This window comes from Drosophila simulans, chromosome 3R, assembly GCF_016746395.2.
Source record: "Drosophila simulans strain w501 chromosome 3R, Prin_Dsim_3.1, whole genome shotgun sequence".
In the NCBI taxonomy this organism is placed as follows: Eukaryota; Metazoa; Arthropoda; class Insecta; order Diptera; family Drosophilidae; genus Drosophila; species Drosophila simulans.
In genome coordinates, this window is record NC_052523.2 from 22,484,947 (window position 1) to 22,501,325 (window position 16,379).

The 16,379-nt window shown below is 40.1% G+C and overlaps 1 protein-coding gene across 1 annotated transcript; it reads left to right on the forward strand.

Annotated features, from left to right (window-relative positions):
- The first annotated feature begins 146 nt into the window (after positions 1–146).
- LOC6729731 (dipeptidase 1) lies at positions 147–14,397 on the forward strand. Its single transcript, XM_016177572.3, has 8 exons — positions 147–480; positions 5,823–6,550; positions 6,618–6,687; positions 6,755–6,931; positions 7,010–7,094; positions 7,185–7,260; positions 7,395–7,533; positions 12,120–14,397. The coding sequence occupies exons 2-8, from the start codon at positions 5,901–5,903 to the stop codon at positions 12,225–12,227; spliced, it is 1,305 nt and encodes a 434-aa protein (XP_016036390.1). The 5' UTR covers positions 147–480; positions 5,823–5,900; the 3' UTR covers positions 12,228–14,397.
- The last annotated feature ends 1,982 nt before the right edge of the window (positions 14,398–16,379 follow it).

Below are 16,379 nucleotides of genomic sequence, written 5' to 3' on the forward strand. Positions count from 1 at the left end.
ATAGTATGCTTACCTAATGATGGAACCTTAGCTAAAGTGCTCTTCATTGTCCTTGCTCTCTGCGCCTCGTGGCTTCGTCCTTCGTCCTCTTTCGGTTCTCGTGCCTGCCTCACTCGCTACCCAGTTTCGTTTGGGGATTCTGGTTCAGTTTTCAGTTCGAATTCGTGCGTCGGCCGGTCGAGTTGTGTGCCAAACGCTCGGCACCTGTCGCCCAACACGTGTTGCGTTCCACTTGCGCTGCGCGTCTCCTTCGCGTCTCCTACACCCGCGTACACCGCGGCGTATACGTTACGTACTGTGGTGCAGCCAAAGCGAAATAATATCTGATTATTCTAGTTATGTGAACCGAAAGTGGAGTGCATAAGAGTCTGAAATTCAAGCACCAGCTGTGTTTTAACTCACATTAAATTAAAGAGGAGATACGAAAAAGTGGAGTGAATTTGTGGTTCAGAAGAATGATAAATTGTTTTTCCAGTTTTGGTAAGAAACTCAGATCGATTTGGTATACTCATTAAAAGTCGATGTAGATCGTTTTGTAAGGTATTATTTTAAAAACTACAGAAGCATTTTCTTTTCTAAAACTAATATTAATGGAACAATTTCTTCAAGACTAGTTTAAAGATTAGGGTAAAATAGCTACAAAAGTTTATATATATTTATGTATATTTCTACTTATCTGTCCTTTTCCTTAAAGCACATTTGGAAAAGTTTTTTCTTAAATTTTTTCTTCTTGTAAGAGCTCCCGAAAAGCAAAGGAATGTGTGCAACAAAGAATGCAAAATAGTTTTCCCGGGGCTTGCTGAGTATTCAGCATACATACCAATATGGGTTTCGTATGCAGATTTCTGCCAGCCAGAGTCATAATATTGAGCAATTGATGAGAGCGCGTTTAGCTTGGCTTTGTGGCACTTGGCTCATTAATATGCGGAAGGCGACACAAAACACTCCCCCACGCCACCACCCACACACACACACACCCAGGGAAAATCCTCCCCTTCCCTAAGCTTGTGTCTGTGTTTTGTCTCGTCCTCATCTGCATTTGCCCGAAATGAGAATGAGTATCCTATAACCGACTGAGCAGCATCCTGCGTGCTGATGATAATGTTGATTCCTGCCTTCCGCAACAATTTGCTTTGAACCTAATCCGCCCCTTTTTCGGCCACGCCCCAGTAGCTATAGCTTAACCAAAACTCGAAATTCATACCAGTCTCCGGCTCACATTTCACTAGCTTTTGTTGTGGCATTTATAAATGCTTGTTACCTTTTTCTCGTCTCATTTTTAGTCTTGGTCGGGACAAAGTGTTTATGGTCTCTGGCAGTTTGAATTTTGTGGCTTGGATCAGGAATCCTTGAAATCCTCTTGAAATGATACGAATTGCGTTTTCCTATTATTCGTCAGTCTAGATTTGCAAAGCTATTTGGAGATTGAGTTCAATTAAATAGAGAACGTCATTCAATGGAGCAGTACCCGATATGAAATGAAAATGTAGGCATTGCTAACTAATTACTTTTTACTCGATGTGTAAAGCTTTTTGATTGGAAAATTGTGGATAAAATCTTAAGCATACAAATTCCCAAAAAATGATGTTTCTATTCGAGAACACATATATTGGTTTGTTAGTTTTAAAAACAAAATCAATTGGGTGACAACTAAAATGTTTGTACTAAAAAAAAAACATTGTACCAGTGTTATGTTCAGCATGTTTTAAACAAAAACGGCTCATTACTTGGACATCTGCTAGGCGATTTTTTCTCAAATTACTTGTGGTATTTCGCAACATATGTCGTTTTATTTTGGGTCAACCAATTTTTCGAGGGATTCATTTGTTTCTTACGCGTGCAATTGGCCTCCACTCGAGCCTAAATTATGCATACAAAAAAAGGGAAATAAAAACAATAAAGGGGAGACCTGAAGGCGAAGGTCGAGGCAAATCAAACAAATGGCAAGAAACATGAAAATGTTGTAAAATAATTTCAATTCATTCTTAGGCCATTTCGCATGCCCCCAGGTTGGTTGTCATTCCACTGGTATTTGTGCGGTTTGCTCCTGCCGCTTTTCCGGTCCTCGGAAAAATCCCATTCAATTTTTGTGTTCAGTTTGCGGACAAACAAGAAAGAGTGAACAACGATGGAATCACAAAACACCGACACATGTATGGGACATCCTTGTTAAAGTTTGATTTGAGCCCTTTGTATTTCTAATATTATTTTATTTCGCCATATGGGTCCCGTTTCTTTTTAATTTATGTATATATCTTCTGTATGCATATACATTGTGGAAAAGTTTCTATTTGCGAAAGTTTAATCAGGGTGCTCTTGTATGTTATAAGCTGTTGTGTTATAAATAATACTTTAAATAAAATATCAACAAAAAAGCATATCATAGGTATTGAATTAAGTAGATATTTTTGGTATGTAAAATGTGTACATCTACCTTAATTTATCATAACAAGCTAGCTCATATTCCGCACGTGTGTTAACATAAATACTCCTGCTCAACGTTTTGGAAAATAATCTTCTAGGAATTAATTTGGGTTTCTTCGCCACCCACTTAGGGAATTTGTCTGGTCATGCGATCAGCTGCTATTACCAAGACTTTTAATGATACGTTTTATTATCCTTGTAAAATTGAATAAGCATAAACCAGAAGAAATTCCAGTATGGCCTCCAGCAACTTCGGCATTATGGGTGGGAAGCCTTATCGCAGTGGGCGGTGGCATTCCTGCCGAGCTCACAAATCCCAAAACCTCCTTGAACTACCCCACATTTTCTCCAAGGGGTGTTGGTGGGTGCTGTTCGCATTGACTGTTTGCTACAATTCGCTAGTGAATGGAATTCAGAGCTGAATGAAAGGAAGTTGGGGGTCTGATTATAAATAACGTAAAGTAAGCGCACATGAATGCATTTTGATTGTCTGCTGTAGTTTACGGCACGTTTCCTTTATTTTTTGCCGCTTCTGCTGCTGGAGTTGTGAGGCAAAATGGAAATGAAAGACGACAAACTCGCCCGCCAGTATCTGTGGGCGATGGGGGCGTGGCGACTTCCTTAAATGGTGCACTAATGTAGAAAAGAAAAGCATTTTTATATTTATTTGCTTGCCACTTTGCATGGAAATTCCAACTGCAACGAGGACATCGCATTTCCTTACTGCAATTTTCCAACGCGCGCACTCCGGTTTCTTCATAGCCACCCCCCTGTTTTCCTTATTTTTCCCATACTTCCTACTCGTCTCGCTTTCTTTTCTTCCCTACGTTCGTTATTTTTTTGAGGCCATACAAAATAATGTTTCATGTTGCAATAAATGTACGATTCAGTCCGCGCACCCTTGTCATTTCCCAGGAACCCCCATCGTTCGTTCCGGCATATCCCTACACCCAGGCCTGGCACTCGGGAAAAAATGCATATATGAAATAAAGGCAGGGCACATTCATTGCTCATACGCAGTGTTGCACGCAGTTATCCTTGCGCTCATTTCGTCCTCCGCTCTGTCTGCATTTGTATGGCGCTCACTTTTGAGCAGAATGCGATTTATTAAGCCACCAGCCATATTTAATATTCCTCAATAGGACTTAAATTACACACTACCTGATTTTTCAGACATCAATTTTAAATCCGATTTATCGATCCTTATAGATGTGATTTCATATATAGTATGCTTATACTTAGTGGCTGTAAAATCAAATGTTTTTTCAGCAATTAAGATCTCGGGCCTGAGAGTGTTTTATATGAAGTTTTCATTACCGTTCGTGAAATATTCAATGAACTTCTACGTAATCCCAGTATTACATTGATTTTTACTTCGACTCTTCAGTTGACTTTTCCCTTTCAGCAAAAGAGACCTCTTCAATTTAATTAAATATCCCATGTTGTGGCTCTTAATTTCGGTTTACATGCCGGTTGTTTTAATGCATCAATGTTTAATGAAGCGCCAAACGTTTTCGATTTCGCCGACCCGTCTTTTGTTTGTCGTCCTTCGTCGTCCTTTGCTTCCTGTTAACCCAACTGGGTCTAATTTGGCTTCCTTTTCACTGTTGTTGTATTAATAATTCGTGCGTTGCGTTTCAGTCACGTTTTGCATGTCGCAAAATATTCGTGGCGCGTTGCCCTTGTCAATGTTGTCATTTCCTGCTCATCGTCGAGTCTGTTGATTTTTGCATAATTTCTGTTTGCTCAGATAGCTTTAACAGCACAAAATTCGCCGCAAAAGAAATATGGCGGAGCAGAAAATCGAATCTCTAAGAAACCGAATCCATAATCAGTACCAGAAATGGAAGGAAAGACAGAGCAGATAAGGTATCGTTCTAGTTTTCTGTAGCGGAATGTTTTCATTTTGTTCGGAGGCATCAGAGCATGAAAATCAACATTCTGGTTGCCAATGGCCCCTCGCTCCGAATTCAACTTATATTTCTATGTGACCTGCAGAGTGCACCACCAACAGTTGGCACATGAAAATGAAAATATAGGGGGACAAATAAAAATGGAAAAATAGAAAAAAAAAAAAAAAATGCAAGTGTTAACATAATCACAAGAGGAATAAAAATGTTGGTTTATTCAGTAAACTAAGAGGATTTAGAATGCTTACTTTGCGGAATACAATTTTGGTTAGCTGTATTATTTAAGTCTGGTGAACTTGTTCTGCTTCTGTTAAAGCTGCACATTTGGATTTAAGTTTCTGAATTTTCATTTGATTTTGTTTACTTTAATACCTCTCGGGCAGAAGTAATCCTACTTAAAGTGATATATTGCATTTGTCAATGCAATGACTTTATGGGGCAAACAAAAATAGCTTTAATTGAAAGAGTTTTAAATGCAAACAGCTCGAGTACCTCTTGAACTTGTGGGACATTTCCAAGTTGGCCCAGAATTTCCATTTGCTCAGCTTACCATTTCATTTTGGCCATTACGTTGCTCGACTTCGTGGCCGAGTTCTGTGTTGAGAACTATTAAAGTAGTTTAGCTTAGTTTCCCTGTTTCGGGGCAAAACTTTAATTTCACTTGCTGGGACAAAGAATATATAAATATTTACCCACTTGGCCCGCTTTGCCAAGCCAAACGGGGCTTCAATTTCTTGGGGAAATATTTAGAACTTCGCTCTCTCGATTTTCCCCTGGCTTCTTCGCTTAGTTCTCTGCCACCTGCCAGGCTCAAGCCAAAGTTTATGTCGTATGCGAATAAAAAACTACCAAAATAAAATCATACGGATAAAGTATTTCTCTCCCAGAACTTTTCTGCCGAACATCAGGGGAAACTATTTAAATTTTCTATGATTTCTTTTTTGGGGTTCGGTGATACGCTGGCTTAAAAAAAAGAAATGGAGAGGAAACTTTCCTATAAATAATTTTGCATTTTTATTGTGCATTTTATGCATTTTGTGCGCGATTTCGATTTGAAGTTGGGCTCTGAAATAAATATGAAAAGTTTTATTTATGTTTGTGGGGTGGCAAAGCCAGGAAAAAAGGGGCCCTGGCTTTGGTTTGTGTTTGGGGCCAGGAGCTGGGGATATTCGGTAGCACAGCCGTGGGCGTTATATTTATGACATTTGTTTGCCAACAACTTTCAATAGCTCAATCACGCCACCCGCACATGCAATAGGCTAAGCCAATTCCCCGGCTTTGAAACACCAGGCATGGGTAAAAAGGACTCTTTCTAAAAGCAAACAAGCAGGCTTTCAGATTTAAGATTTCTTGATGTTTGAAAATATTATTTTAATAGACTTATTGAGGCTTGAAGAAAGTGTGACTTTGTTTTACAAGTTATTCGGTTATAAAGTAGATGTCTTTAAAGTTGAATACAATATTATATAATATAATATTATTTTTTAGCTAGAAGGCCGAACACCATCAATGTGAGTGCTGCGGAGTGCGTGCTCTTCCACTAGAGCTCCGTGCAGCTCGGGGGCAATGAAATCGCGGAAGCTGCCAAAGGGCTTCGTGCTTTGTGGCCTCAACTGTTTGACCTTTGTCTACTTCCCGCTCGTCCTGCCAATCCTGCGATGCTCGGCCGGAGCGGCGTCGTCGGACAGCGGAGGTGGCTCAAAGACCGCCGACGACTTCGACTTCCGGATGCAGCGGGTGCGGAATGTCCTGAAGGAAGTGCCCCTCATCGACGGGCACAACGATCTACCGTGGAATATCCGCAAGTTTCTGAAGAACCAACTGAAGGACTTCCACTTTGGCGGCGATCTGCGGGAACTGGCTCCCTGGTCGTCGAGTGCCTGGAGTCACACAGACCTGCGCCGCCTGAAGGAGGGCATGGTCTCCGCTCAGTTCTGGTCCGCCTACGCCCCCTGCTCATCCCAGCATCTGGATGCAGTGCAGCTGACGCTGGAGCAGATCGACCTGATTCGTCGACTTGTTCAGCTCTATCCACATCACATGGCGCTGGTCACGACTGCTTCTGGAATCGAGCAGACGCACCGGACTGGCAAGATCGCCAGTCTCATTGGCGTGGAGGGCGGACATGCGATCGGGACCAGTCTGAGTGTCCTGCGAATGTTCTACCAACTGGGCGCCAGATACTTGACTCTCACACACACCTGCAATACACCTTGGTATGTTTGACTTAGTACTTAAAGAGGGAGCTATATTATCATGTATAAATACTTCTTAATTTTTTAGGGCGGACTGCTGCAAAGTTGACGAACCTGGGAAGTACCCGCACATAGGCGGTCTTTCGCAGTTCGGCAAGGTGAGATGTTCCCCCTTCAGAGAATCGGCTCTGTAACCCTAATCAATTCCAATTCCAATTCGAGCAGCTGGTGGTCAAGGAGATGAACCGACTGGGCATGATAGTGGATCTGTCTCACGTCTCGGTGCCCACGATGTTGGATGCCCTGGCCGCCTCGAGGGCGCCGTTAATATTCTCGCACTCCTCGGCGCACGCCATCTGCAATAGTTCCCGCAACGTTCCTGATCATGTCCTGCAACGCATTGTGAGTCCATTATGGCGACATTAATCTGGGGGCACATTAATCTATATATACCCCATTCCGATTCCACATCCAATGCAGGCAATAAACGGCGGTCTGGTTATGGTGGCCTTTTATCCGCATTTCGTCAGCTGCTCGGGACAGGCGACATTGCACGATGTTGTGGGTAGGTGGTTTTTGGCCCAGTGGCTCATTCGCTGGGTGGTGGTGGTGCACTATTAATCTTTAAACTTGTGCTTTTTGGTCCACCCCTCAGCGCATATCAACCACATAAGGGAGGTGGCCGGCATCGATCATGTTGGCATTGGAGCTGGCTACGACGGAGTCAACTTGTAAGTAGGGGAACTTTTGGCCAGCACTGCGGCTTCAATTACATTTCATTTCATTTGCCAAATTATGGTCTCTCTATCGTTCTATTTCTCGACTTTCTTCGCTCTCCCTCTGCTTTCTCTGCTTTCCACTTAAGAGTGCCCAAAGGACTGGAGGATGTGTCCAAATATCCGCATCTTTTTGCTGCCCTGCTCGAGTCTGATAAATGGTCGGAGGAGGATATTGCCAAGTTGGCTGGCAGGAATCTAATACGTGTATTCAAGGAAGTCGAAGCGGTGAGTCCACAGCAAAAAACGTACCGAAATTGCTCACTTTTCTCTGGCATTTTTCTATTGTTCACCGGGCTGTCCCCTAAAGGATGCTCAGATACTCTGACAAAGAGTGTTAGACACTTTCGAAAAAGGGGAGAGCAATTAGAGTTAAAAAGAAAATCGTGTCTGTTCTTTAGTTCCATTGTCATAGTCATATCATGAAAGTATAGTAGGGATATTCCAGAGCTAACCAGTCTTTGGCTGGCACTAAGTACGTTGCCGGAGTATTAAAAACTGCGTCTAAGCAATATTATTTTTTTGCGATATTTTTTTTTGGTATTAGGCGCGTACCTGACCGACTTAAAGTCGAAGCCAGTCCCAGAACTAAACACACATTTCGCAGCAAACAAACAAAGAAGTTGGGAAAAGGACATTGGTATGGCATCCTCGGCCTCTGCTTTTCTCTTTCTCTCCCTCGGCTGTTATTGCAGTTGGAAAATTCCTTTCGCAAGGATAAAAGGAATAATGTGGCTTTGCAATGGAATTTGCACATACTTGGAGTGGAGGAGGAGGAGGATGGAGAGGTTAATGGGGAACCGGGCGGAGGACTGGCAGGACATTGGCTTGACGTCGAAAATACGCAAGTTGTGAAATAATTTTAAAAGGATTTTCAAATGCTTATTCCGATATTTATACACGAGCCTGACCATCGCAACCGAAGCAACAGCTTCACTCTGCAGTTTGTTTGCAGGATGCGGTCAGCTTGTTTGCCGTCTGCTCTCCGGCTGGATGCAGCTTATGGTCCTGCGAATGGGATTGGGATTTGGCTTGGCTCAGGGATTTCTTTCACTGCTCCACGATGACTACGTCTGGGCACTCCAAGCTCAAGCAGCATTCAATTTAGATCAATACGGGATGGGCCAGAGCCCCTCGCTAGGATGTTACTCCTCGGCATTGAACGGCACTCGAGCGGAGGCTAGTACCAGTTCAAAGACTTGAAAGTGGGTTTGTTTTTCAGTTCAATGGCTAGATAGTTGGATAGTTGGATGCTTGGACGGTTCGACGCATGAATGGATAGATAGATGTATGACTAAACGATGCAGTCAACACTCCAGCCTGCTTTTTTTTTTAGCAGAAAGCCATTTCAATGATAAAGAAACTGATATACTGATTAGGTATTGAATAGTCCAGTTTATGTGATGATTATCCTCTGATCCCTAAATCAAAATCGTTGAATAATTGCCTCTTTAAGCCAAGTTGCTCCTTCTGCAGAGATAATTTAAAGATTTGATTTGAAAAATAAATCATATGCCGCGTGAACCATGACCAAGCTCCTAGATTTTATTGCTTTTGCTGATTACGAAAACCTCCTCTACGTTTCACCCATTCCGAAACCCATTTTGACCAAGTTGAGAAAGAGATGCCGCAGCATTTTTTAATTTAGCTCTTGTCTCTCGCTGACTGAGAGGCGACCCGGCAAACTTTAATCATATTCTCGCGGCGTCTCCGCAGTCTCTACATTGTAATTAGTTTTAGTTCAGAGCGGGTGTATAATACGTAGAAATACTTAATGTCTGCTATTACAAGGCCTTGCAAGGGGCGCTTATCCCATCAGTGGGGAAATGGTAATGAAAATGGTAACAGCATAAAAATAAGGCTGCAAAAGTATTGCCTACTTTGCAGCGCGACTGATTAAAATCGCTGGGTTTTTATTGCGCTTTGCACTCAGCAAGCAACCATATAGCACAATACACTCTTTTTTTACTGCTGTTTATTACATGGCCATAATGCTCATTAAGAATTGTATTTTAATACGTTTCTGTTTGCTTCTGTATTTTTTCGCTTCCCCCTTTTTTCAGACGTTTGCGGTAAAAAGTAATTAAAAATGTTACCCAACGCCTTTTATCTGTGGCCAAAAAGCCCAGAGCATTGCAAATTAAGCCAGGCCATATATACTTATCGCAATGACATTTGCCTTTGTTTTGCATCAGCAGACCAAGACTCCAGTTCATTGAACCGAACGCGAAATCCCCCAACTCAATTCTGGAAGCGGTGAAATAAAGTACGTTATAGCCTACTTATGAACGTCGCCAAAAGCTCGGCTCGTAATGCAATTAAATAATAACGAAAAGCGGGTCAAATGTTCAATTATTAGAAGCTTAATTCTGTTTTGCGTTGTGTGTACCCATGGGACTCGGTCGGTCATGGCTGTGATAATTAAGCAAGTCATAGAAATTAGGCAAAAGGCCATTTTAATGATTGCCATCTGGCACAAGCGCTCACAAGAACATGTATACGAGCACAAGCCAGCACATATATAATACCCTTTTATGCTGGACACGCACTCGGTCAAAATTCGGAACGGGGAGTTCTTAAAATTCAATTCGAAATGATTTCTCGGGATTTATAAGTCATCGGCTTAAAGGTTTAGATAGAATTCTGAATATAAATGTTGGAAAATCTATATATTTTTACTTTAAGCTTAATTCACTTATAAAGCCCTCTGATAACATTTCCTATTTATTGTAATAGGATTGTAAATATAACCATTCGGTATAGATAGGTATCAATTTTAAATGATTTTGTATGTCCCTCTAGGTTTATGGCCCCATAAATTTTAAAACGCTTCAAAACTAAGTGCATATCTTAAGTCGCATAAAACTAGCAATGCTCCGATCAAATTTATCAGAAGTAACCGTTTCTCGGAACACAAACCCAAGGACATTTGGGACGACGAGGATGGCCGCAAATTTGTGGGTGGTGGGGGTGGTGGCCAGTGGATCTGTTCCGAGTGCCATTGCCATAGCCATAGCCCATGAACATGATAATTTTCTCGACGCCAGTTTTTATCTACACAAAAGCAGCCTCGTCGGGGGCAAAGAAAAGCCAAGGATTTCAGGCCCTTCTCAGGGCCCACTCCCCACTTGTGTTTGTGTAAATGTATCTTTTATTTTAGCCTTTTATATCTAATGCGAGAGCGAAGAACAGATTTTGGCACGACACATCGCCCAAGTGGCGGCAACGGAGGCTTTGCCTCTCAGATGGGCAAATGGCAGCAATTTGTGCGAGACAAATTCATTTAAATATCTTTCACAGGCCTTGTGTGCACTGGAAACAAAGTGACGTGAAATGGAGGTCAATCTCATCTTAGTAAAATTAAGAGGTTCACAAATTGAATTACAAGACTTCTATTATAATGTTTATTTACACAGAAAAATTTGTATTTTATTCGGATACAGTATATCATCTTTTATTACATTACTTAGCTATATTATTTTAAAGTTTTTTTTATCAGTTAGTTATGAAACTGGTCTCTTTGGATTCAATGATAAAAATCTCCCACTTCAACCTAAATCAAAATTATTGTTATATAATCGGCCAAAATCTAAGATGCTTGTTTTGTGATGGTGTAATTTTAAAAGTGTTTGCGCTGACCTTCTGAGAATTGATTTGGATCTTATCGCTGGGAAATGCGTTGTGTCGCGGTGGAGTGGGCATTCACTTTCCGCTTTGAGCTCATGACTCAAACTGTAACAGTGAACTGGGCTTTTCATTTGCACTGAATGGGCGACGGGGCGACTGGTGGGGAAAATCCAGCTCAAAGGCCGGAAAAGTCTAGCCAAAAGGCAAATGGCTCAAAGTTCCCATAGTTGTTGTGCTCCACTGTTTTGTGTGAGTGGGTCATGCACACAAAGTGCAATGACTGAGCCAAAGCTGACGTTTTATTGTTGTTTGTGTGGCAGGGCGCACATAAAGCCTCATAAAAAAGTCGTAAATTCGATTGTTGTGTGGCAAACAAAACCCAGGAAATGGGACCAGCCGACCTAGGCCTCACCATCACCCCTCAAAAGGTGTTTGGTGTTGAAAACAAAACATTTTCTCTCATTTTATTTCGTTTTTTCCGCCCTCTCCCGCCTGCCTTTTTTGCTTTTGTGGCATTAAATGTGCTTCAACTTTTGCCAGGATATAAGAGCTGCCTGTTTGGCATTCAGATTTTGGTCTCTCTTTAAGGATACAGTGCGCTTGTGTGTGCTTGGAGTGCGTAACTCTGTATGTGAGTTAGACATGCGGAAGAGGTTCCTACGAACATCTAACTCTTTGCACTCTTGTTTTCGTGTTGGATGACATCCTTTTTTCCAGCACTTTTGCAGAGCCATAAGCAGAAAGTTTGAAAGCCCCACATAGCTTCTAGAGCATCTATAAAGTATTTCCCACGATCAAACCGTCCCTTAATAAATTTGTGTAAACCCATTACGTAATTTTCGCCAGAATGTTTACCATAACTAACATGCAAGTCCAATTTTGTTAGCTAAGCGCGGCGCTAAAACTTGCGAACAATATTAATGCCATATGAAGAAGTACGCGAGAAGTTCCAAGAAATCATTTCTGAATTTGAAAATTCAAACAAAACTTTGGCAATTACGCTAAATAAGTTTTGTAAGTTGTGCCAGCTTGGCAATGGAGCATTGCAATCAATTTTCATCAATCAAGTGCAGCTGTCGTCACTCCCATTCCCACTACCACACGCACATCCACATCCACACACGCATTCATAAATAATTGCCCTAATGGTATATTAATCCAATCAAATGTACTTCATTTACTTGCAGGTGCGCGATCAGATGGAACTTTTGCGAGTGGCACCCATTGATCAGTCAATTCCAGCCGAAGACATTATGGGCCGATCCTATTGTCGTTATCAAGGACCAAGAACGTGATAATTTCTCCATTTGTAAAGTTCACCCATATGCATAGCGTTTCATTCATCGCAAAACTGTGGCGAAAATGGCTAAAAATTATGTCAAGCGTACGTGTTGTAAAGTGAAACTTGTTTTAGGTTAATTGACAAAGTTTTCCTCCTCTCAGCTACTGATGTTGTTGTTTTTGTTATTGTTGCTCTGTGCGTGAGTGTGTGTGTGCAACATGATGCTGCACAAACACATGCAGGCAAGCACACACACACGTTGGGAAAAAACGCCGACATTTTGCAATCGCTCAGAGTCGAGCAGCTGGCCAACCGCTGTTGCTGCACTGAGAAAAAAATCAAACAATTTTTATGAACACCATTATTTTGCTTTTAAGATTATCTGAGAAAAACGTACTATTTTTTTTTTTTGGAATTTACCTTGGAATTACACTTTAATTGATGTTTTCCCTTAACTTTGATTTTATTCTCAGTGCCCGAAACTTTTTGCGCAGCTGGCATCGGCCATAAACAAATACAAAGTGGCAAGGGGAGACCGCCACCCACCCACAAACGCCCCAATGACCACCCAACCCTTCTTCCCCCCATACCCGAACTAGCCAACATTGTGTAAATATCATTGCCATGTTTGTTTTTATCTCTAGCTCTAGCTCTAAGTCAGACAAAAAAGAAGGTAAAGCTAAAGAATGAGGATGGAAAAAGGAAAAAACCAGAGCACACAAACGCTAAAAAAGTAAAGCCTATAATAGCGAAAGTAAAGCACATTTAGTCTAAAATTATTAAGCCGATAACAAAGTGGCAAGTGGATTAAAAGAAAAGCCGAGGCTAATCACAAAAGTCAAGCTCAATGTTAGTACAGAGGAAAATCTAATTTTTCATCGTGTATTTTTTCTATGAAAAAGTTATTAAAGTTTACAAGGATATAGCTAATAGTTAATGAATTAAATACTGAATTCATAAGTGCGACTTTTGGTGAGCTTATTCGGATCTGCTATCGAATGAAGTTCGTTAATCTGAATTCATTAGCCCGCACTCGCAGCAAACGATTTAATTACAAAACATTATGCGTTTAAAGAGTTTTTAATTTCGTTATGATCCTAAATGAAATTCCCATTTAATTAGTTAATTAACATTAAACATTTAATTAGCCCAGGTTTACTGCAAAGCGAGGACAACCAAAAAAGGGAATGTAATTCAATGCACGAATTGAATGTAACCACATTTTATGCATCATTTGTAAGGCTTAAATGCCAATCTTTTAATCAATATTCAAGTAAGGCGATGCATTCGCAAACGAAAAGCAGCGAAATGATAAACATATTGTATAATTAATAGATCCATACAAAATTCAACCCGCCAAAATTGCAAATAAGTTCACAAGCAAACCAATTAAGCGAGAAATAATATTAAATAAAGATTGTATAGAACTCAAATAGAAAAGGCTACAAGCGTGTTTGTTCAAAAACTATTTAACTCATATACCCACACTTACTCACCTATATCACACACTATTGTATAAAGCTGTATGTTGAAATATTTTGTTTTAATTTAATCATCAAATTTATTTTTCCAGGGGGCTTTTGCTTTCCCCAGCTCAATTCATCAATTCAATTAAACAGTTTAGTTGAAAGAAATAAAAAGCGTTAAAAAATAGATTCAAATCAAAGCATATTTCATGTTTTGCGCAGTTGGTGGGCGAACAAAACAAAAGGCGAAGAATAACACATGTGATCAAAACTAAAATTAAATTACAGATCTATATTATTACTACTTATATATAACTATAATAATTTAATGTTTAACAACATGCAAAACTGAAAAAGAGATTACAAACGAATTCAACCATTTTTACTGCAGATGGTAGTTAAAAAGAAAACACACTTTATTGATTACAAATAGTATATAACAATGTGGGAAACTTAACTGTAACCGTATAGGAAAATATTTGAAAATCGCTGATCATGTGAACAGTGTTTGAACACCCTGTACATATTTGTATGAATAATGATCAAATAGTAATATAATTGTATGGAAGTATGTCAAGTTGTGAATTGGAAAATAACCAAAAACGAACAAATAATAAATTAATTAATTCATATGTGTAAATTGGAAGATGTCGTAAGTGGCCAGCAGAAAAATACCAAAACAAAACATAAATAAATTCATAAAAATTATAAAACTAACTGAAAATGCTCAATGATTATTTTGGACTTACTTCGGAATGGTTTATTAAGGGATACTCGCTTTCCACTCAAGGAAATCAGTGAATGTGAGTGAAACGCCTCAAGAACCATCAACACTTCCAGCTCCACTTCGCATGCTTTTCCTTTATTCTTATTGCGATGATAGCACTCGAAATACACATCCTGCCAGCACTCGGGTTTCTCATCCTTGCCCCGCCCCTTTATCTCTCCGAGTTCTGTCAGGGGTTGGCTTGTCAATTCGAACGTAAAAATAAAAGGATTTGCAGTTTCAGTTTGTTTATATCAGCGCATTTTATACGCCCTAAGCCGGGGTAGATAAAACTCCCGTGCCCTGCAATGTAATTTATTTCCGCTTTGGTGGCCAAAACAGTTCAAACAGTGAGAAATCATGGAATTTATCTCGTTTTTTTCGGGGCGAAGGTCAAGCAGCTGGAATCCGCTTGCCGCAAAACCACATAAATGAATGCTCGTAAAACTTGCGAATATTTCACATTTGTTTTATTTCTGGTCGGGGTGGAGGGCGTGGCGCTGCGAGCGTTAAAAAACTATGCATCAAACGGAACGAAATGTGTGTTTTACATAAAATTTCAATTAAATGAAATAAAGTTTTGGTTTTTCGGGAATCGTCCTTGGCACTAAAAGGACCCGATTGCCGTTGGCTGGCAACGCACGTCTCGTTTAAATCATCTCGCTGGCAGTTGGAACGAAACCCGCAGAGGCAACAACTTTTGTTAAACATTTGTTACCAGCAGCCATACCACTGGCAGCCCCAACAACCATCACTTACCAGTGGAAACTAATAAAAGTAATAAAACCCGAGCGCAGAAAAATCGAACTAGAGTGTAGCGAAACGGGCGCCAAGTACGTTTTATGCTTGTGGATGAGGGGGGATTTATCCCTACCAAAAATGATATTTTCCAATTTTTTAAATATAAAATAATATTTGTTGAGTTTTTTAGTGCTTGCGGTACCTAAGGAAGAATAAAATATTTATTTATAAATCAATGGGATTCAGGGTTGCTTTTCACACAACACCAGCCTTGTTAATTTATTATGGCATTTATTTTGATTTGACATAGAAAAATACCCGGCGCATTATTTCATCTTAAAATCTCCTTAACATAAATCGGAACTTGTCAACCCTGAAAGAACCAAAAATATGAAAGCACAAAAAACTGAGTAATAATAAATATATGAAAAAAGAATGCAAGTGAAAGGGTAGGAAAGAAAAACGGCAAAGTGAAATAAAAAATCATACTAAACATTTTCGTTTAGTTTCCAATGACGATTTGCTGACCCACACCGCCCACTGAACCACCGCACCGCACTACGACCTCACCACAAACAATGTTGCCGCCTTAACCCGACTTTTGGTGCCACCTCCGCCTTTTCCCATGAAGTGCCACCAGAAAGGATTGCTCTACGCCATAAATTGTTGTATTTTATTGTCCAATTTCTTTTTATTATTTTTCTGCGTTTCTTCTTGCTTTATTTTCTTTTCGTTTTTTCCGCGTTGTGTTGCTTATGCTTCATCTAGTGCCTGGCCTCGAGTTTTTTCGGGCACTTTGAGCCACATGCTGAGTTGTCCTGGTCAACTGGACCAAGAACAGGACCCCTCACAAACTTAGCCGACATTTTCATTGTCGTTGCTGGAAAATTGTTTTTCAAATATAAAATATAATCGCAGAAACGCGCACACTGCGAAAAACTTGGAATTCTTATACATTTTTTCACTTATTAATTATAATATTATTTCAATGAATATAAAACACATACACGTTAAACTCGAATAATCGCCTTTTCTATCCACTTAATCTGCAATAATTATTTAATCTGAGAAGAATATTAAATAATCTAGTAAAACGATAGCCCAAATATGCAAATTTAAATTAATAAATAATGTTTTTCCAAGTGCAAGAATACAAACGATTATATTTTGAATTATTAAATACACACAAGGA